The sequence below is a fragment of the Rhinopithecus bieti genome, unplaced genomic scaffold (genome assembly GCF_001698545.2).
Source record: "Rhinopithecus bieti isolate Rb0 unplaced genomic scaffold, ASM169854v2 scaffold_9981, whole genome shotgun sequence".
In the NCBI taxonomy this organism is placed as follows: Eukaryota; Metazoa; Chordata; class Mammalia; order Primates; family Cercopithecidae; genus Rhinopithecus; species Rhinopithecus bieti.
Genome location: NW_016806838.1, coordinates 4,793,851 through 4,816,968, shown reverse-complemented (window position 1 = coordinate 4,816,968; position 23,118 = coordinate 4,793,851). Strand labels below are relative to the sequence as shown.

Sequence of the window (23,118 nt, the reverse complement as noted above, 5' to 3'; positions counted from 1 at the left end):
TAAGGAATGCACCTTTTTAGGACAAGTCTATAAAACATTTTTATTTATTTGTTACATATGATGTTTAAATATAACTTTGCTTTCAAGCTTCAAACTTTTTTTAAACCCCTGGTAAAATAAGACTTTTGGTTCACCTTAACAAAACTGACCTAGGAAGAAACATTTTAGCAAAATGTTATTATAAAATTCACTAGAAAATACTGTCCTCTTTTGCCAAAATGTTACATAAAATCCTTATTAAAAATACACACATTACAAAAGAAAAATTATGAATATGCTATACATAGTGCTTTAATATGGACCAAGGGACTTGCATTCCAGGAAAATACAGTTAAGCACACTAGATATTATGATGTCAACTTATAATAGTGCAAACCTGAATAAATTACATCCTGATATGGAAGGCATGCAATTCATCTGCTGAGAATAGAACATAACGAAGCCAGAACAGGAAGCAATCACAACCACTATTTAAAAATGTTTTCCTTTTTATTACATTAATTTTTTTCAAAATACTTTTCTTTACAATAGAACTCCTAGAAAATATTTACAACCTTCCTCTAATAAAATATAACAGCAGTTAAATATATTTGAAAATAAGATGGGTTTTCCATAAAATATATCTGTTAACTTTTATATACAAGCTTTCTCAAAGAGGTCTAAATTCACTAATGAAAAACCATCTGGTAGTAAACAGTAACCGAGTTGAGACATTAACCATTAGGAAGAAAAGTTCTTTGGGGTGGGGTAAGGGGAGAAGCTAAAACACAACACATACATGCAGGCAGAATTATTTCAGGAAAAAAAAAAAAAAGTGCAACATTGTCCTAGGAAGTCCATTCTTTAAGTTGATAGTCAAGAAATACTAATTCAGGAATTTGAACTGTCTCGTTATGGAGGAGTTCTTTGGTTGTTTCAAGTCAAAAATCCTTATGCTATACTGCACGGAAAATTAAAAGTAAGCTGTGCATTCTATTTTTGCCATGGCTACTGAGTTTATTTTTTAATGTTTAAAACTGGAACAGCTGGGCAAATCTCTAAACAGAGGCAATACATTTGCTTTATAAACACTTTTCTGGATGTTTGCTCCTTTGATAGATAAGTTTTCACAGACCCAATAGCAGCACCCTTCTAGGCTCACCCTCAGACACTAAGTGGAGGGCAGTAGTCCCCGGGAGAGACGATCAGCCAAGGATATGACAGCTGTAATGGTTCGGCCACAAAGTTGATGCACACTGCCCAGGCAGTTCTTGACTCATGACTGCTTGGATAAAACAAGACAGCATAACCTTTCTGAAATGGCAGCAAAGGAAACTTTTTTTTTTTCCCCCTCTAAACAAAAGATGTAGGAAAATGCCAAGACCTCTTCTTTGAAAATAGAATGATGGAAAAGAATTTTAGTTTTTCTTCTGTTCATGACTTTCCTGAAGTTCAGAGACCACTGCCTGTGTGGGGCTGCTGTGGCTCACAGCTGGTTCCCCGCCATGAGTGTGTGCTAAATGCTTTTGCAGAGTCAAAGACGTCAGATCCTACTCTCATGCTTCTGCTGATATTCTCTCTCATGTCAAGCTATGAATGTGTCAGCAAAGTGGCCCAGCGTGATAGGCACATTTATGTGGAGCTGGGAACCAGCATACCTGGGGTGGGTGATGCCTGAAAACACTGGCCCAGGAAATCACGCTGCATTAACTCCAAAAGGGGAGTTGTGTGAAGCAGGATCCTCTCTGTACTGGGGCTGTGTCCCAGCCTGACTTTTGCCCTAACGGTGGGATGGGTCAGTCTGACTCAGTTCAGAAGCCTGGGGCTAAATGGCATTTTTGAAGGATTACAGGTTTATTACCTTCAAGTACAAACAGCAACCCTGCTGACAGGGACAGGAGGAAGCAGAGCAAAGTCATGAAGGTTGGAGAAGTCTAGAAGTACTTTGGTAAGTGACTTGTAATGAATACATTCATTGTGTGAATGCAAACATTATAGCTAAGGTGTATCTGAAGCCATTTTTGTTGGCCTTCAATGCTATTTGTCTTGTATTTGCTATCATATGTGTTAGAAAACTATTTCTTATAGCTAACATCAAGGTAAACTTCAGTCCAGCGGATGTGAATTACAGCAAAATCCCAGTGAATGCGGTTTCACAGTACTTCCAAGTGGCACAAAGTAATTTCAGAACTCCACTCATCATTAACAGTGTTGTAAAAAAGAATAGGCTTTTCTGATTTGTTTTTTGGGCAATAGAACACTTTCTGGTATTCTAGGTACTTCAATATGTGTCCTTCAATCACCCTAAAGTGAAAGCAGTCCTGGCAACTTAATATTTGCCTCCAGATGGGTCTCTAGTCAGTTCATGCTGAAACACAGTTCTGCGACCCACAACTTGGAGCTGACCAGCCCCCAGGGAACACAGGACAGGACGCACCTGCTGTAGAAAACCAGGTCCTCAGTAAACACTGCTGGGAATGAAAGCCTAAAATTATACAGTACTCCATTCCTGCAAACGGCCCAAAGGATGACAGGCAACACAGGGGAAACCTATTTTCACATTTGATCATCTCCTTACGTCGCGTGTGCTGGAGGAGAGCTGTGTAACACCAGGGCTTGCTTTGCCCCTGGAAAGCTGCCCCTAGCATAGTATCTCCAGGCGAAGATGCCATGCTTACTGCAAACTATGGAATGAGGTCAGAACAGAATCAAAGTAACGCTTGATGGGAAAAATTGGCCCCAAGACCCCAGTACTAAGAGGGTCACCTGCCTCTCACACACACACACTCACAGCAAGCTTTGGGATAAAAGGCAACCGGGATGGTTGACATCTGAAAGCAATGGAACATGAAGGTCAGCTTCAGTCCCTACCAGGAATGATTTCATGAGAAGGTAGCCCAGATGAAACACCTCTTAAAGATAGTTGTGCCAATTATTTATTCCCCAACCCCCCACAAAACAATTTTTTTTTTTTTTAAATAAAAGGAAAAGAAATGGGATTTTTTTTTCTAAACCTGAATAAAATGACCGCTTTTAAAACAGGTAGTTTAAAAGGGTTACAAAACAAGCAGACAGTCCAGGTTTCCTGATTAATGAAGACGGAGGCCGTGGGTTTTCACTGTCTTTAAGTGACACACAGGGCTTTATAGTTCTGCGTCACCCTGAAGCAAGACTGAATCTTGATCATCCAAGAGAAGATCGGTGTCCACGACTTCAGCCTCTTCCATGACACCTCCCAACTGCTGGACAACGTCGTCGTCGAGGATGTCCACGTCCTTGATGGGTTTTATCAGACTCAGCTGGTCCAGGGGCAGCAGCCCTGGCGCCCCCACGGGCCCCGTAGTCCTCTCGATCGTGGCTGCCATCTCAGCTGCAAAAGCCGCCTTCTGAGCCTTTTGCCTCTGCTGTTCCTCCTGCTGCCTGTGAGTTTTCATGTGCGCATTTCGGCTTTTGATCTTGAAGAAGACTCTAAAAATAAAGAAAGAGAGGTGTGTAGAATTTAGAAGGAGATCTGAGTTCTTGGAAATCCGGGTGTCCTAGGGGGAATAGGGGTGCGTGGTCTGACAGAGTCCCTGGCTGCTCAGCTTCTAGGATCTCCTTCCCCTGTGACCTGTCACCTCTCTTCCTTCCTCTCCAAGCATTACAAGGAAAGGGATGGGGCAGAACACATTGACTGTGCCTCAGGCTTCCTTCCTGTGACAATGGAGGAGGAATTCTCAAAGGCCTCCTGTCCACCTGGAGTCTGGAGCACAGGCCCTTTCTCCGCCTTCAGCCTCCCCCTTCTCCTCATCACTGACCATGCCCTCTCCACTGGAGAATCTTCTAAATCATGCTAACAAGCCCTGATAGTCCCCATCATGAAAAAACCCACCATCTGCCTCTGCCTCTGTCCCTGTTCCTCCACAGTAGAAAGTTGTTTTTTTTTTAAATAGACACAGGGTGTCTCTCTGTTGCCCAGGCTGGAGTGCAGTGGTGTGATCACAGCTCACCATAACCTTGAACTCCTGGGCTCAAGTGAGGTGGGACTCCAAGGCTCTCACTTCAGCCTCTTGATTAGCTAGGACTACAGGCACACACCACCACGCCTGGTTAATTTTTAAATATTTTGTAGAAACGGAGTCTTGCTATGTTGCCCACACTGGCCTCGAACTCCTGGCCTCAAGTGATCCTCCTACCTTGGCCTCCCAAAGTGTTGTGATTACACGTGTGAACCACTGCGCCCAACCCACGGTCAAAATTCTCGAAGGATCTGCCCACATGCACTTGGTGGATCTCTTTTTTCTCTCCTCCTTCCTCTCCAAGTGGACTGTTGTCACCTCCCTGTCAACCCAATTGCTCTTCTCGAGGTCATCGGTAACTCTGTGTGGCCAAATTCAGTGGCCCCTGTCTTTATTGTACTTGACTTCTGAGCTACATCTACTACTCCCTTTCACTTAAGGCCCCTGCTTTGTGGCCAAGATATTACCATAATGGCTACATATCTTACAACACAGAGGACACCCCCTCTTCCCCAAGCAAGGAATTAGCAGACTCGAAATGCCAATAGTGCCGAGGTTGAGAAACCCTGGGATAAAAGGATATATTGCTGGGGTTAATTCTTCAGATGAGAGGTCTGCAAACTATGGTCAGTGGGCCAAATCCTGACGGTTTTTGGGAATCAGTTTTATTGGCACATAGCCATGTCTATGTAATGTTGATGGCCGCTTCTGTGTTGCAGTGGCAAAGCTGAGCAGTTATGATAAAGACAGTAAATGGCCCACAAAGCCTCAAATATTAACTATCTGGACCTTTTTCAGAAGAAGTGTGTCCAGGAGTGAGACTGTTTGTGGAGAGGGGGTGATATAATACTCTTTAGTCACTCCTGAGCTCATGAAGGAAAAAGAAAAATCACAAAACACCTGGTTTCTAAGGCCTGAGTCCAACAGGGCTGATAAATCACAATTCTACCTGGACACACTGAAAATGGTTCAATGTAACAAACATAATTTCAGCAGCTCTAAGAGGTATTTTGTGAACATTTGCCTAATGTTATTCTGAGTTAGGAAAAGTCACATAAACCATTTGTATTTTCCATAAAATCATAACTGGATTTCTGGTGGAAAAAAGTTCCCAAGCAACCTAAGACTCCAAAAAACCATTTAACAGATGCCACTGAGACATGGCCAGGAAACACGAAATACTGACTTTTGTTAGTTAAATCATCCTCTGTCTCCACCTGGTGGAATGTAGAGTTGTAGCCTGTTTGAGCCTAATGAGTGGGAGGTGCTGGCTCCTCTTGGGGAAAACTGGTAAGACCCTGATACCCTGATGCTGCCACTCCAGGACAAATAACTGAGAGATCACTGAGAGTCAGCTGAGGGTGGTTCTATCATTATTTCTATTAAAAAAGCCTTAAGATCAACCCAGGGCCCATTTCTCCCATGATGCACCAGTATGTGGTGGGTGGTGATGTGGAAATGACATCATGGCCAGCTTGGAAGGACAGCAGGGTGTGGAGGAGACCCTCACCGAATCCCACCTCTCCCATCCCTGTGCTTCACAGGAGGAAGTGATCTGCTAGTTCCAGTTCACTTTGGTGGGTGCCGCCAAGCTGGGCTTAATCAGAGGCAGCATGGCATAGAGCCAGGAGCACAAGGCCAGGCCAGCCTGCATGATTTAAATCCCTACTAGGCTGCTCGCTGTGAACTGCAACAGGGGCTTCACCTTACTGTGCCTCAGTTTCTGCCTGTAAAAAAAGAAGCTCCTAAAAGTACCCGCCTCACAGGGCTAAAGATTAATCAGTACATGTGCTATGGGTTGAATGTGTCCCCCAAACAGCACACGTTGAAAACTGAATCCCTAATGCAGCTGTGTTGGAAGGTGTGGCCTAATGGGAGGTGTTTCAGTGATGAGGGCCTCACCCTCATGAGTGGATTCATGCCAATTATTATACGGTATGAGGCTGCAAGTTCAACCTTTTGCTCTCTCTCCCCTCTCTTTGCCCTTCCACAATGGGATGACTTAGCAAGAAGGCCCTTGCTGGATGCAGGCCCCTTGACCTTGAACTTCCCAGCCTCCAGCGCAATAAGAAATAAATTTATTTTCTTTATAAATTATCTAGTCAGTGATATTCTGTTGTAGCAACACAAAACAGAGTAAAACATGTAAAAAATCCTTTAAAACAGTGCCAGGCACGTAGTGAGTACCTGATAAACAGCAGTTACTATTAAGTTGCCTGCTCTACTCTATGAGGTCCCACCTGGCCTTGCTTATGTAACTGGGGATGTTTTCCTGGTAGAGTTTCAGAAACCGCCTGGGCAGCATCTCTCCCAGGTAACACTCCTCTTCATGCTTGAGGCATTAGGAATTATGGGAAGAGGAACTCAGCAAGGCTCCTAAAGGATGTAATTCATAATAATGTAGTACCCTTCCAGTCAGGTGGACTTATTGAGAAGTACACTGGAATTCTCTACTGGAGGCTGTGGGAGGGAATCACCCATCTTACAATCAATGGCATTTTCTACCTAAAGCAAAAAACAAAGTAAACCAAAAGGACAGAGCAGTGGTCAGGAGCCCAGGTCTGCATTCGGACAAAACTGGGTTCAAATCTCAGTTCTGCTCTTTACTGGCAGTGTGACTTAGGGCAAGTCATTTTACTTAATTTTTAAACTCTTATTTGTAAAACAAGTATAAAAAAACAGTATCTGTATCACATGGAGTTTCTATGTGAGGATTAAATGAGCTCATACACATAAAGCATGTACCAAAATAAGTACTTAGTAAATGTTAGCTATTATAATTACTATCTCAGGTTACTTTTCTTCAGTTGTTGTTGTTTTTTTAAATTATACCTAAAAGGGGAGGATAACAAATAGGTTGTATTTCATGTATCAACTCTGATTAATTGGTTGTGCAGCTTGAACCATGACAATGAAAAGTATTTGAGGCTTTGTCTTAAAAGTGATTGCAAAGAGTGTGGTGATTGATTAGTGATGTCTGCCCTAGGCACAGAAGTAAGCGAAGGTGGTAGGAATACCCTGTATGAGCCATCTGTGTTATAGAGAGTTCCTGATTAGGTGTTCTAGAGCCATTCTCAAATCATTCAGTGGGGATGCAAACAGAGTAATGCTAGTGAACATAGATTGGGTGTGAAGGGAAGGAGTGGGAACCAGAGTCCCACCTGCCATTCCTGGGAAAGAGGGAAGTTTTGTAACTTAGAGATTCACTCTCTGAAGATATCCATCCTTATAAGGCTCTAAGATAACAGAATGGCCATATTCTGAGTCTGCCACAAGGCCTACATACCCATCCCAAAGATGGTATGAAGAAGAATTTTGAGGTCTAAGTTCTTTTTTCTGATTGAAGAAACCTCAGGCCATCCTGGCCCAGTCCCCATACAGCGACTATCCTCATGAATTCAGATCCAGTCCCTGGTCCCCTGCACCTACTTGCCACACTCCTTGCAGGGGAAGATGGTGGTGGGGTCTGTCTCGCCGCTGGTGGTGCTGTGAGAGGGTGAGCTCTTCACCGAACAGTACCCACTCTGGGTGCCACCAGGCTTCTGCTTCCCAGAGGGGACAGCACCTCGGGCCTTGGTCACCTGGTTGGTGCCCCCGTGGATGCGGGCATGGCCATTCAGTGCCTGTCGGGAGCTGAACACCTGGGGAAGAAAGGGAGTGACATGACATCTACAGTCCTGAAAAGGAAATTAGGGTTATTAGTTACTCAGTGGTAAACATGGAATACTTGAAACTGTCAAATGACAGGGCACAAAGGTTTTATATAAGCAAACTTTGGGCATATGCTACAAAAGGTAAAGATCAAATACCACAACCACAAATGCTGTGCCAATCAAAACCTCATCACTGCTACAATCAGAAGAGAAGAAGTGATGTGGCACGGGATAAAGAACAAAGCTACTGTCTAGAAGTCAAGACGTCAGGGATTTGAACCCAGCTCTACTGTAACTAAAGCTTCTGGGCCATTTCCCTTCTGTATACTTTATTTTTTTCCATCTGAAAAATGACGGGGCTGGACCAGTTTTCAAACTTTTTTAAAGCCAGTAACTACCTTCTTCTCTCCCTCCCATTTTTCTTCCTTCCTTCCTCTTTCCTTCCCTCCTTCTTTTTTAAGAAATCAGGTCTTACTCAAAAAACTCAGGCTCAAGTTAAAAGCAGAGGTGCTCTGGCTAGAATGGAGACTGCGCCCCAGAATTGGGCCTGTTTGCTCAGCTCTATCTACCCCCAGGAAGCCCTAGTACCCTAAGGAACCCAGTTTGAAAGACAATGATTAGGTTTTCTGACATATTCTATGTTATATATAATCAGTAGCCCATTGTTGAATCAATGTTTAAGACCCCCAAATTTTAAAACAGAAAGATAAAAAGAGGCAGGATCTGGGCAGAATTTTAAAATCCTGCCATAAAGCTGGGTTTCTTAACATCAGCACTATTATCATTTTGGGTTGGATAATTATTTGGTGTGATGGGTAGGGGGCTCTGTTGTACAGGATGTTTAGCAACATCTTTGGTCAGACACTGCTTGCCAAATGTTCTTGGGGAATAAATCATGCCCAGTTCAGAATCACCGCTATAATGGGATGTAAACCCATATCCCTGAATCCCAAGAGTCCTGGCTCCCAGCCTGTTAAACTCATCAGCTAAGGGGAGTACCTACTGGGCTGTCTAGCTGTAGTAGTTGCTGTGTTAAGTTTATGAGCTCTCTGTTTTGTTTGTTTGCTTTTTTGTTTTTGCTTTCAGATGGAGTCTCACTCTGTCTCCAGGCTGGAGTGTAGTGTCATGATCTCAGTTCACCGCAACCTACGCCTCCTGGGTTCAAGCGATTCTCCTGCCTCAGCCTCCCGAGTAGTTGGGACTATAGATGCGCGCCACCACGCCCAGCTAATTTTTGTATTTTTAGTAGAGACGGGGTTTCACCATGTTTGCCAGGATGGTCTTGATCTCTTGACCTTGTGATCTGCCCACCTTGGCCTCCCAAAGAGCTAGGATTACAGGCGTGAGCCACCACGCCTGGTCAAGCTCTGTTTATTTTCTTACATAGGAAAAAAACTATTGCTGACTTAGCAACCAAAGTCTCCATCGTTAGGCAAGGAATAAAATAGAACCAGCATGCTTTTCCACTGTGATTTTAAAAGTCATTAAAAAATATCTTCTTTTTTTACGTAAAGAAAATTAGAACAGAAAATATCTACCTTGCTGAGCATTTGATTGGAAAAGTAAAAGATAACTTCCCATTTGGTACACAACTTACTGTACATAGAGCTACGATTTGAGGAGGCATCTAATTTCTGAACAAATTCACCAAGAAATACCATCACTTAAAGTCATTATTGTAATCATGCTGCACTGAACACTCTATACAAAATGGCCAGGTCATTAAACATCAAAGATGGAGAACAAGTCAGCAATCTCTTCTGTTCTCTGCAAAGTGAATGTGAAATGTATATATCTTTGTTTTTTTTAAAAAAAAATTTCATTTTTTCTTAAATGCAAATCAAATGAATTTCTGCTTTAGGATCTAAATATCTTAAAGACTGTTGCTTTCTCCATCTAAGTGACAGGCTTAATTCAGTACACTCTGGAGAACAGCACTGTCCTATATCATGTACGAGCAAAGAAAAGCACATTGACTTGAGGAAAATGGGCTTCCTGTGGAAGGAGCAACATTATTTTGAGGGGTAATCCCTCTAGAACTTGCCTATACAGGTGTGCCTGGCCTTAAGAAATCTGATTTGGAAAAAGCTCACCAATTCAGACTAGTGGGGGACCAGTGGGAGATTGAGAAATAACCTTTAAAAATATCCTTTAAAAGACACATGGAGCCTTAGACAAGGCCAGCACAGATACCATAAGGTCTTTCTTTAGTGCTAAGAATGACCAAATGGTGAACTTGTTTTATTTTAGCTAAATTATGCTTCCAATATTCTTGAAAAGTACTGGCCTCAGTACTTAACACACACTCCCTTTCAGCCTGTTTTTATGATTAATTTACTTTTAATAAATCCTTTTTTCTCCACTACAGAGTACAAACATAAACTTTAGTTAAATCTTTGTAACAATATTCTCAATTTTAAATTAGTGACATTTCAATTAGGAACACTTCATGAAATGTGAAATGCAAAACCTTCTAATAGGTAAAAATTGCAGGAGGTGGGTCAAGTAATTATGTCATAAAAGGATGATCTTTGTCAGCAGGCTCTCCTAGTACATTTAAATGCATGTTGACAGGGCACAAGCTTGTGTGACACACAGCCCAGGGGAGCGCAGAGGCTCCAGGAAATGTGGAATTATGTTCTGGAGGCCAACACTCGTTGCAGAGCTTGGAATCACACACTTCTGGGCACGGGGGCCTTCTCTGTGTTCTCCAACATGCAGCATTGTGCTTGACACAGAACACACACTCTGTAAATACCTGTTGGCCAAACGAAGAAGAAAACAATGGCAACATGGAACACCCTCTGCCAAACTGTGATTGTTGGAAGAGCACTCTCGAAAATACATCATCTCTTAAAGCCAGGCACAGCTATATGGCCCTTGCTCGTCCCAGATCCCCAGACGACACAGACATACTTACAGCCCCACAGTTGGGCATTTCACAGATGAAGGAGCCTGAGGGCTGGCCCAGGGCTTGCAGGGGCGGCCCCTCCGTGGGAGCCAGGACGGGGACGGGTGGCGGCTCCGGGGACTTCGGCACCTCACTCTCTTCTTCTTTTGTGGATTTCCTATCTTCTTCCGGGTCCTCCTCCTCCTCCTCTAACTCTTCTTCTTCTTCACTTGTCTAGTGTTAAGGTAATAAAAGCAAGAGGGAAAATCCCCAAATGGCATTCTTAGTGATGAACAGAACTCACAGATGAACAGAAGAGAGAGGGGCTGGATACTGGCACTGTGTTCCTTTCTTTCTGCATAAGGAATGGCGGACAGAGCCTGCTAGGCGTGATCCCAGAAAGGTTGGTCTCAGGATGCTTAGGACTTTGAGGTCAAGGAAGTAAGTCCCCTGCCCCATTTTGGGACCCTCATCACTTATACAAAGATACGGTGAGGCAGAAAGGAGCAGTTTCTACATGCAAGGATTCCCCGCCTTGCTCAAGACCATTAGATCTTAAAATGACTAAAACTCAGGCTGCACCCTGCCTGTGAGTAGCTCTGCCTCCTCACAGCGGTGAAGAGGGTTTTCCAGCAATACAACACCATGGAATCCCCCTTGGAGAGAGACTAAAGAAGGACCTGTGCTGATGTGTTTTAGAGGCTTTATAACACTATGCAAGACGCTGGATTTGACCTGTGGCGGGCAGAAAGCACGTGACAGAAGGGGCGCTCCACTCTGGTCTTGTCAGAAAATAGAATGAAAGGAGAGAATATGGAAGGGGAAATTCCCTTTTATTTATCATGTGCTTTTCCTTTTGTCTCTGACCATGGGCTTAGAAAAGCAGTGTATTCAATGTTTCTATTTATTCATTTTCCCCTGCTAGAGGCATTTAATGAAAAGAACAAGAAAACATTTCCTATGAATAATGATCTCCTCTGCTTCTATGGCCCCTCTCCCCACTTCAGAACAGCAGCCATGGGGAGAATTAAGCAGAAGGTCCCTGCTCTCCTCAAGGTTAACAGAATAGTAAGTTACTGGAATAGCTTGGAGTGGGTGGCCTGGGTGTGCTGGGATGGAAGGGCGGGGATCCAGGAGGCTCTCATTCTCTCCTTGCTTAACTATATTCTGCTCTTTCCATCCTTCCCAGGGTAGGGGTGAGGGTTGCTGGCTCCTGCAGGCCCCGAAAGGGCTGAGGACCAATCAGCCTCATTTCAGCTTTCATTTTACAGTTTACAAAGTGCTTTCACATTTACCATGCCACCGAATAGGCTGCAAACAGTCCTCTCCTTTTATAAACGAGGAAGGAAAAGGCATGTCCAGCTGCCCCTGACCTGGCAAGTCATTTGTCTCTGCCAGGCTCTCTGCATAACTCATCACTTAATGCACGTGGACTCCAGTCTACTCTACCCCGACAGTGACGGAACTCTGGGGAGTCTATGATTCTTAAAGCCCAGAAGCAAGACTTTCCAAGAAAGATACAGATTTCTGAAAGTGATGATACCCTAGGACCCAGAAAACACAAGCTTCCTCTCTGCAGTTTAGATTTGGGGTGTGTGTGAGAGAGAGAGAGAGAGAGAGACAATGCCAGTATGTGCGTGGCATTTAGTAGCCCCTCACTGTTTCAGTATTGTCCTTATTTAATATCACATACATGTATACTTGAGATGCAGTATGAACAGGGTGTATTTAAGAAATGGCTCCAGTTTCCATTGGTAAACAGGATTAATTAGTAATGATCACATTTGTTAGAAGACCTCAGTGAATACTGATGTAGGCCTAGTACATTTGACAAAGTGGTTTATGATCTAAGCAGCCAGCCTCTTACTAGTATAGAACATACAGGTTGATTTCACTTAGGTGGTCTTATTCCTGTAGGACTCCACCATCTTTCTGTCCCAAAGAGTTTCAGGCAAAACCTTGTTATGTCAAACTGGGACTTTGTGGTCTCAAACATTAAGTAGCCCATGGTCTACAGTTTGACATTTAAAAATAATTACACACAACAAATGACAATGCCGTTTGTTTCATAGTATTTGTATTTGTTATAATGACAATTTTCTCACAATGCCATTGTTTGGCTTAAACATTCTTAGAAGAAATGTTCCATATAGCCACAACATTATAAATTACACTGTACCATGATTATGTATGTCTCTGGAATTTAGATAGGTTTTATTTCAACGGGCAATCTATAAATCACAAAATGATTTATCATCAAGCCATATGGCTCACCAAAGTGACTAAGAGATACAAAGATACAAGAACAAAAATCTTAACATGTAGAACTTTGTATCAACAAGTTGGTCATTTTATGATATATTGTGAAACAAAACATTTAGTATATTCCAAAATTAGAAGGCGGGCAAATATGGGGGTGGGGAGGAGGCTATACATTTAACATGGTGCTCAGAACCTCGAGTGTCCACAATAAGAGTTTCTTGAGCAGGATGATATTTTTATTTCTCAGGCATGCAAATGGAATTCATATTATGAGAAACTGGTAAGTCAGAATACAAATGCTTGACAACCCAAATCTGCTCAAAGATACCAATTTGTGTGTAACAGTTGCTAATAATAATGATGACGATGACAATATTGAATGCCTGCTGAGAATCATGCATTTCACACACACAAACATACACCCACCCCCACACACACACAATTTCTAGTTCTCATAACACTGTAAAATTTTTTCATTTTTAAACAAATGAGGAAATTGACCCAAGAAATAAGTTTCTCAAGGTCACACAGCTGGTAAAAAAGTTTAACTGAGATTCAAAACCTGGCCTTATCTTATTCCAAAACTTCAACCTTCTTCACTCCTTGGTCTGGCTGCAAATGTCCACAGGTGCATGTTTGTCCATCTGGAAATAGCTTAGAGATCCTAAACCTCTCAATATCATTGGAACCAGCTGCTTTGAAATGTCAAAGGGAAGGAGGATGTTTCCCAAGGCCCTTGTCAATGGACTGTGCTGTAGGTAACTGTGTTGACATCATTGTGAGTTCTACCTTTGCCCTTGGAGCCCTGATTGCTGTTTTCCACAGTCAGTTAATTGCCTCAGTTGGTTTCTTGAATTGTGCTAATTTTTGGTCACAGCCAGCCCTATATATTTGTCCTGAGTTGGGGAGCATGAGCACAGGCAGGGGACAGGAAGGTGTGGCCAGCACCTTCTCCTTTCACCTCATTAACAGAACCCATCTTGGCTCTCTTCCTCTGCTTCCAGTCACCCTGTCCCTGCTGAGTGAGCAGCTGTGCTCTGTTGACCTCCCAGTTACTTAGCTAAAGGGCAATCATTCCTTTCAAACCTCCTTCTTTCCCCCACTCTCAAGTCCTCAATAATCCCTGAACCACCTGAGCATGTTCCTTCATGTTCCATCTGGAGGGAAATGGTCACCTGCCCTTTCATAAAACATTGAAGACACATGATCAGGAGAGCTATCCCAGGTGTCCCAGACAGGCCCCAAGGACAAAGAGTAGGACCACATCCTAGGACTGTGCCTTGCACACCCTCCCCAGGTGCTCCCTCCCCGGTATCCCTATGATCCCAGTTTTTAATCTCCACTTGGCAAACTATGCTTAGAAGGCTGACTGTGCACACAGTGCCCACAAAGCTGCTGTGAGCTGCCATACTGGCCTTTAATCAAGATTTTCTTGTTTTTTGTGGGCCTGAGTCATCTCTGCACGTAAGCCTTTTGCTCTCCCTAAGCTCACAAGTAACCAGGGTGTGGACACTCCTGGCCCAGCCTAATACTGGCTCCTGGTGAATAAACCCAAGAGGGTGTGGCCCCTCGGGCACCCTCTTACCCTCTCCTCCTTCATCTGAAGCTTCATGCTGGCCTGGGCCTTCCTACCCATCTTCAAAGCCCAGGCAGTCCAAGACAGTGCCTCTGCCTTGTGTGGAAACATCTTTGTTAGCGTCACTCCTCTGCTCAGCATCCCCTTGTTCATTCCATCTCCCTCCAGTGAATTCACAGAAGGAATGTTTATGAATCAGAGCAACTCCTATCTTCGAAAAATATTCACCCATTCATTTAACGAACATTTGTTGAGTGACTGTATGATGCCAGGCTCTGTCCTAGGCACTTGATAACGCCCAAGCCTAAGATGCACCAATTTACCTCAGAAGACCATATTCTCTGATTTTGCCCCTCTTCCAAAACATGGCACTGACAGAGCCCAGAACATTCCAGAATTGGAAGGGACTTTCTAAATCATTTAAATCATCTGGCCATTTTACAGGCTAGCAAGCCTAGGTCTTCAAGGCTAGGAATCTTTGTGCTTCCTTGTTTACTGTCTCATCTACTCATTTGGAAAGCAATGCTCTGTGTGACCTGGGGCAAGCCTCTTCCTCTCTCTGGGTCTCAACTTTCTGCCTGTAAAATGGTGAAATTGGGTGAAAGAGTCCTTAAGGCTCTATCTAAGACTTTCTGGTTCTCATTGCATACTGCTTTTAAACACTCTTGGGGTTCATGGTGTATTTCCACTTACATATGTTGTATCCTCCCAATAAGGACATATGTTCTGTGTGGTGGGGGGAGAGGAGGGAGGGGTCATTTAACATCCTCGAGTTGCCCACAGCACGACATACACATTGCTGTTTACATTGTGGGAGTTCAACTGCTTTTAGTTGACTGAACTGGAGGAGATCATATATATATATACTATAATATAATACTATTTTTCTTTTACAAATTTAGATGTAGTCTCACTCTGTGCCGCAGGCTGGGGTGCAGTAGGTCCAATCTCTGCTCACTTGCAACCTCCACCTCCCAGGTTCAGGCATTCTCCTGCCTCAGCCTCCCGAGTAGCGGGGACTACAGGCTGCACTACCACGTCCAGCTTAATTTTTTGTAATTCTTTACGCTCAACAGAGCAGGTCTTGGCCAGGGTGGTCTCGATCTCCTGGATTTGTGATCCGCGCCGCCTTGGCCCCCCAAAGTGTCTGGATTACAGGTGTGAGCCACAGTGCCCTGGGCCGATCACACTGTTTTTTTAAACATTCAGGCACAGACGAGCAATAAGACTATTTGAATATCATACACTCACTCACTTATTCTGCGATCTCATACATCGCTACTTAAATGAGTCAAACAACAAGCCGCTGGTCACAAGAAATCGCTGAATATAAGAATACTGTCCATCGTCTTGATTGACAAAAATGGCAATAACCATTCTATTGCCTACAGATTTCTATTTTTCTCTGATATTTGGGCTCTAACATAAATGTAGTCCCCACCTATTATGTATACTTTCATAGCGAGATCAAATTATTAGTTAGAGGCATAGGCTTTGAAGCATTAATGAGTCTCACATTTTTTTTTTTTTTTTGAGATGGAGTCCTCGCTCTGTCACCCAGGCTGGAGTGCCGTGGCCGGATCTCAGCTCACTGCAAGCTCCGCCTCCTGGGTTTACACCATTCTCCTGCCTCAGCCTCCCAAGTAGCTGGGACTACAGGTGCCCGCCACCATGCTTGGCTAATTTTTTGTATTTTTATTAGAGACAGGGTTTCACCGTATTAGCCAGGATGGTCTTGATCTCCTGACCTCATGATCTGCCTGTCTCGGCCTCCCAAAGTGCTGGGATTACAGGCGTGAGCCACCACGCCTGGCTTAAATTTTTTTTAGATGGAGCTTTGCTCTTGTTGCCTAAGCTGGAGTGCAATGGTGTGATCTCAGCTCACTGCAACTTCTGCTTCCCGGGTTCAACCAATTCTCCTGCCTCAGCCTCCGGAGTAGCTGGGATTACAGGTGTGTGCCATCACGCCTGGCTAATTTTTTGTATTTTTATTAGAAATAGGTTTCACCATGTTGGCCAGGCTGGTCTCGAACTCCTGACCTCAGGTAATTTGCCCACCTTGGCCTCCCAAACTGCTGGGATTACAGGCTTGAGCCACTGTGCCTGGCCAAGTCCAAATTTTTTATACTTCTTTAAGGAAATGTGTGGCCAGGTGCAGTGGCCTGAGATTACAGGGGTGAGCCTGTAATCCTAGCACTTTGGGAGGCCAAGGCAGGAGGATTGCTTAAGCTCAGGAGTCCGAGACCAGCCTGGACAACACAGTGAGATGTTGCCTCTACAAAAAATTAAAAAATGAGTGGAGCGTTGTGGTGTGTGTCTGTAGTCCCAGCTACTCCGGTGGACGAGGTGGGAGGACTACTTGAGTCCAGGAAGTTGAGGCTGTAATGAGCTATGATTGTGCCACTGCACACTAGCCTGGGCGACAAAGTGAGACCCTGTCTCAAACAAACAAAAGAAAATTTGCATATCACTGCTCTTAACTACACAAGGGAATCAGGATCAACAACATACTCAGCAGCTGTGTGACTATGGCCAATTTACTTAAGCTCTGTGCCTCAGTTTCCTACCGCATAGAATTGGTATTAAATGAATTACATTGGATTAAATGAGTCAATATTTATAAAGTCCCTAACACAATGCTTAGCACATGAAAACTGCTATTTCATTGTCTGTTAAACAAAATAACACACATACATGTGCTAACCCTTACAACTGGGGCACAGTTGGGAACCAAAATATAATTTCAAATATTTACATAATTCATGAATTCCCAATACTTTCACTGACGGTGACACAAGCTAGAGTTCAGTAATGTAATACATAATTTTTATATACACATACACTGTAGGTAATGCTTCCCACAGAGTGTGAAAAGGAGCTTTCCCGTGGCTATGGATGCAGGGTGGATAGTTAGTTGCAAGGATCACAAGTGATAGTAATCAACAAAGCAACACATACAGGGTTCAGAGACTATTTAGGTCTTGTTGTGTCTTTGGTACATACTTAATGTGCAGTTGACTGTGGACTGTCTGCTAATGAAGGAAATCAATACCAGCGATAAATGGTGATGTAAGGATTAGAATCATCTACATGCAGCGAATTAGCTCCTCAGTGATGGAAGGTTCCTGGCACTACCTAGAGGTCAAAGCTCCTCTTGCTCATGCTTTACAGACTGTGGCAAAATCCCAGGGACCCTTTCTGAGGCACGTTATGGGCTCAGTTCAGTAGCATCTGTGACATGGAAAGATCAGAAAAGAATATTCCAGGGGGTCAGGACACCAGCCAATCATAAACCAACAAACCCAGGACTGGGACCATCCTTGGTTTAACTCTTCTGGCTCCTAGCTGCCTTGAAGTGGGCACTAGCCTTCACCTCTGTATCTGAACACTGAGCTACAGGCCAAACCTATGGACGTCTTCCCTCTATCTACTCTGGAGGGCAGGTCCTGAATCCTGCAGAGGAGCTGGGCTGTTGTCACCTCCTTCCTCCTGCTATCTTGGCAGCAAAGCCAAACCGAACACCAGCTACTTACTAACCTGGGCCTGGGGTGGGAGCTGTGCCAGCACAAGCAACAACCTAGCAGCTTCACTCACCACACAATCGTCGATGATTTCTGCCAGGCGTGTCCGGTGTTTCCGCCCCAGCCGCATGATCTTTTTCCATGTGTAGTAGTACTCCACGCACTGAGCCACCGTCTTGGACTTCACCTGCCGGGAAAGCGAGATCAAGGTTAGCTCCAGCAATGCGCAGACAGCAAAGGCAGCAAGCATTTTTGAATATTTAATTTTGTAATAGGTAATAAACAAGTTTGTTTAGTTCAAGAAAAAAATGTACGCAGTGAAAGGCTTCCTTCCCACACCTGTCCTTACCCCTCACCCTGCAACACAGGTAGCCCCTTGCATTACTTTCTTTGGGTATCATTCCAGATTTTTTTTTTTTTGAGATGGAGTCTCGCTCTGTCACCCAGGCTGGAGTGCAGTGGCGCAATCGCGGCTCGCTGCAAGCTCTGCCTCCTGGGTTCACACCATTCTCCTGCCTCAGCCTCCCGAGTAGCTCAGACTATAGGCGCCTACCACCACGCCTGGCTAATTTTTTGTATTTTTAGTAGAGACGGGGTTTCACTGTGTTAGCCAGGATGGTCTCGATCTCCTGGCCTCGTGATACGCCCACCTTGGCCTCCCAAAGTGCTGGGATTACAGGCATGAGCCACCGCGCCCGGCCAGGTCTATGCATCTTAAGGCAAAAACATTCCTTTCTTTAGTTCATATGCTCTACGATCAGATGAGGTGTAATAATGTCGGTTTGCTGGCGGCAGATTAAAGGCTGGCCTTACCCCTGACGGTTGGAACAAGGCCACCTACATGGTGAGATGAAGTCCTGTCTCCTCAAAGTTGCCTCCTTCTCATCCCCCTGACACCTGGAATTTCCACACTAGAATTACCTGAGGGAGTGAGGATAGTGTCCGTCCCAGAGAGCCCTGGGTTAAAACTCATGTTGCCTGGTAAGCTCAATACACGAATCCATCATCAGTTGAAAGTGTGGTGGTCGCCCAATCCTAAAGGATTGAAGTCTATGCCAGGTCAGTCCTGGCGGGGAGGGTGACTCAAGAAAGATGCAGCATGAGGGCTGCTGGGCACACGGGGCAGCAAGGGCATGGCGGCCGTCAAGGGCAAGGCAGGAGCAAATGCAGACATGGAGGTGGAGGCAAGTTAGAGACAAAGTCCTCCTGCTTCTCACATTTGCCCAGGCAAGGCCCTAGACTGACGACAGGAGACATGCCATGCTAGGACACCTCTGAGGACCATCTGTCTCAGCCATGGGCCAGTGGGTGCTGTCACCTGTGGCTCTGTTCTCTGTGTACCCGAACAGTCTTAAATGGCTTTAACACAATATGGCTCCATCATTCATCAGTTTGTTGAAACACTCTTTGAATGGTTTTAATTTTTTATGCTAAACCATCTCTTAGCCAATAAAATCAATAAATGTATCTGTTGTATAAAGTGCTATTTCATCTATGGAAAGGTTTATTTTGCTTTAGAATGCTGTATATGCAAGGTATTTTTATTATTACTGTCGTTAAAAATAGGAGTTCAACACCAGAAACCATGCTACTGGGTAGAGGGAGGCCACATGTTCTCCTCTCCCCAGTTACCCAGAAAAAAATTCTGTCAGAAATGTGGTAGATCTGTCAAATATACATAAATTATGTATGACCAGGCACACTGGCTCATGCCGGTAATCCCAATGCTTTGGGAGGCTGAGGGAGGTGGATCACTTGAGGTCAGGAGTTCGAGACCAGCCTGGCCAACATGGTAAAACTCCGTCTCTACTACAAATACAAAAATTAGCCAGGAGTGGTGGTGCGTGCCTGTAATCCCAGTTACTCTAGAAGCTGAGGCAGGAGAATCGCTTGAACCTGGGAGATGGAAGCTACAGTGAGTCAAGATCATGCCACTGCACTCCAGCCTGGGCGACAGAGTGAAATTGTCTTGAAAAATAAAAAAATAAAATAAAATAAAATAAATTATGTAAATTATGAACCAGGAGCCTGATTCTCGTTATTCTGACAGAATTATGAATTACACATTTTTATTAAGATAGAAAATAACACCGCACCACTGCAGTGTCCAGATAATCTATGCCTTCTTTCCCCTGTCCTCTCCCTGCCACAGTCCTAACACTGGGGCCATACCACCCCTATATCCACTACCATCCTCACCAGCGAGTGTGGAAGACATCCTTTTTGTAAGTATCTTAAACCAGTATCCAAATATTTCTAAATATTTTTGTGTACCATTTCCCAAGTTTAATTTCAACAGGGCAATGGGAAAATCATGCTTACCATCTTCTGTACAAAAATAAAGTCTTTGCTGTAAGTGGCTAGTGCTTTGTTAAACAGTTTTCTTTCTAGGGAGGTCCACTTGTCCGAACCTACAACAAAACACAAACCTCATAAGAACAGCTCGCAGTTCCCCTTGCTTTTAGTTGCTGGTTCATTTACTTAAGTTACAAAATACAACTACAGAGCAAGTGATATAATACATATCAAATTCCCATTTGAACAAAAAGATAGTGTGATATAATGGTTAGGAGCTCTGACACCTGGGTTCAAGTCTCAACTATGGCCTTGACCTTGTCAAGTTACTCATCCTAAGTCTGTTTTATTACCTACAATTGGGAATAATTACAATTGCCTCCACTGATTAGGATTTTTGTGAAACTTAAAGAAGATAATGCACAAAAAGTGCCCACCATCATCACTGGGAAACAAAGAGCATTCAACATATTTTAGGGACAGTGTTAATATAATGATCATATTCACAAGTGCAAGCATTCATGTAGCAAGTACCCTTCAGGGTGTGGCTCGATTCACCCTCCACCCTCGAGATGCGCACAATCTACTGGGGAGACCAACAAGTAGGTCATGACATTCAAAGTGGTAACTAACTATTCAGGTAAAGGTGAGGTGTCATTGGGGCACAAAGGAGAAACACCACACTCAGGTTAGGGCCAGGGCAGCCAGGAGGGCTTCCAGGTAGAGAAAACATCTGAGTTGAGTTTTAAAGGTCATATAGAAGCAAGTCAGGCAATAAGGAGATGGAAGAGTATTCTGGTGAGAGGAAGCAGGATATGCAAAGTCAGAGGCAAGAGTGAAGTCATGCACTTCAGTCATTCATTCAACAGATATTTATTAGGGGTATATTACAAGCAAGATGCTGTGCTAGGAAAAATAGCTTAACATTTCTAAGTGCTTACTATGTGGCAGGTTCTCAGTACTTCAGTTATTCATCATCAGGTTCTACTAACAATCCTGTAAGATTGTTATGATGATGAGCCCATTTGACAGATGAGGAAATGGAGGTTTCCAAAGAACGACTAGTAATCTAATCTGGTTCAAGTATACTGTTCCAGCAGAAGCAGATGAGGCTGGAGAGGTGAGTGGAGCCAGTTCTTGATAGATCTGCTGACCGACGAGGGAGAGGCTTCACTGCTGGGCTGGTGCATCTGCCTTACTGGCTAAACCTGATATTGATGTCTTTTTCCTCCACGAAAGAAAGAAGGATATGCAGATAATAATATAAAATGGTACTGGCTTGTTTGGGGCAAGAAATAAGGTCTACTTCTAAGGGGACTCCTATTTCTGGAGGCTCTAGGGAAGGTTCCACCACTGCAGCTGGTTCAGAGAAAACTCAGTCTTGTTCTTCTGGCCTGCTGAATTCTCCACATCTCTGGTTCTTTGGATGGTATTTGGCCAAGGCTCTGATCTCACTACACTTCTCTAGACTTCATTAGTGGCGTACACTAGTACCCCAAACCATATCTTTCATTACACTTCATCAGTGGGGTACACTAGTACCCCATCTCACTATACTTCATTAGTGGGGTACACTAGTACCCCAAACCATAATATCTTTCCTCTCTTTCCGGGCAAGTCCAAGGCTTCCATTTTGCTATGGTCAACTGATGGGGCTGCAGTACAGGAAACCCTAATCACCTCTTCCCTTGTAGGGTTTGGCCAAAATAAGTGAATCAGGCGAAAACGCTCTGTGTAGGCAGCGGCCTCCTTAGACCACAGGTGGGGAGCCTAGGGTCCTTAGGAAAATATATGGCTCAGTGACATAAACTCACATTTCTGAAATAAACAACTTCCTTGTGCAGCTCTTTGATGGGTCCTCAAGCCAGGAGCTTTGGCTCCAGACTCAGAATATGCTTTCCACAGCTGGGCGGGGTCAGATGTCTACAAAAGCAGGGCGACCACCCAATTTAATTGGTTTGCAAACTTATCTTTTTTTTTGAGGTGGAGTCTTGCTCTGTCACCCAGGTTGGAGTGCAGTGAAAAGATCTCAGTTCACTGCAACCTCTGCCTCTTGGGTTCAAGTGATTCTCTTGCCTCAGCCTCCTGAGTAGCTGAGATTACAGGCGCGTGCCACCACACCTGGCTAATTTTTGTATTTTTAGCAAAGACGGGGATTCACCAAGTTGGCCAGGCTGGTCTTGAGCTCCTGACCTCAAGTGATCCGCCTGCCTCGGCCTCCCAAAGTGCTGGGATTACAGATGTGCGCCACTGTGCCCAGCTGCAAACTTATCTCTTTACTTCTAGAAGGAAAGCAGCTTTCTCATGAATCCTCAGCAGAAGGGAGTCATCTTCCATGGGTTCCAGAGGACTGGACAGCTCTGGCTGTGCAGACCACAGTAACAGGGAGCCTCAGGGGGGCTGCGGGTTTGGAGAATCCTTGCCGGAGTGCATGTGAGCACAGGGGGTTGGTGGGATTTGAGGCTTTATAGCACTTCCATCACCATTCTTCAAATTCTGTCCAACATTCAAAGCCTTGGGGTCCCCTTACCCAGGAACAAAGGTAGAAAGAGGGACACAGAAAGGAATAACCGACAATTCAGCTCAACAACCAAACAACAATCATGGTTCCTTTTAGGTATCCACCAAAAGAGCAAACGGGTAAGAGGAGTCAGAAAGAGAATGATGGAAGAAAGACCACAATGGCAGCGTGTCATACCAGCTGACTCACGTAAGCTTACACAGAGGTTGCTCTGCTGCCCTGCTGCAGGTCCAGAATCTGTGTGGCCCTCAGTTGCATCTCCGATGGGGAATCAGGAGACATTTTGCTGATGAAACCCTCAACTAGATCAATGAAATTCTTTCCAACCGCAGCCAGATCATCAGTTTCCTAAGTTAGAGTGTAGCTCTAAGACATGACAAGACACTAACAGGGCCATCTAGCCTTCTCAGCCAGTCTCTGCAG

General features: G+C 44.2%; 1 protein-coding gene across 17 annotated transcripts in view; it reads right to left on the bottom strand.

Annotated features, from left to right (window-relative positions):
• TRERF1 (transcriptional regulating factor 1) overlaps positions 1–23,118 on the bottom strand; it is a 241,152-nt gene continuing 218,034 nt past the window's right edge. For 12 of the 17 annotated variants that reach the window (XM_017878225.1, XM_017878238.1, XM_017878229.1 and 9 more), the window contains 5 exons: positions 20,202–20,290; positions 17,953–18,066; positions 10,551–10,754; positions 7,407–7,654; positions 471–3,447 (listed from right to left, as the gene is read on the bottom strand). In XM_017878225.1, coding sequence (XP_017733714.1) covers positions 3,123–3,447; positions 7,407–7,654; positions 10,551–10,754; positions 17,953–18,066; positions 20,202–20,290 — 980 coding nt within the window. In that variant the 3' untranslated portion in view covers positions 471–3,122. Of the gene's footprint in view, positions 3,448–7,406; positions 7,655–10,550; positions 10,755–17,665; positions 18,067–20,201; positions 20,291–23,118 lie in introns of those variants that run through there. The other 5 variants (XM_017878235.1, XM_017878239.1, XM_017878236.1 and 2 more) reach the window with 3 other exon arrangements.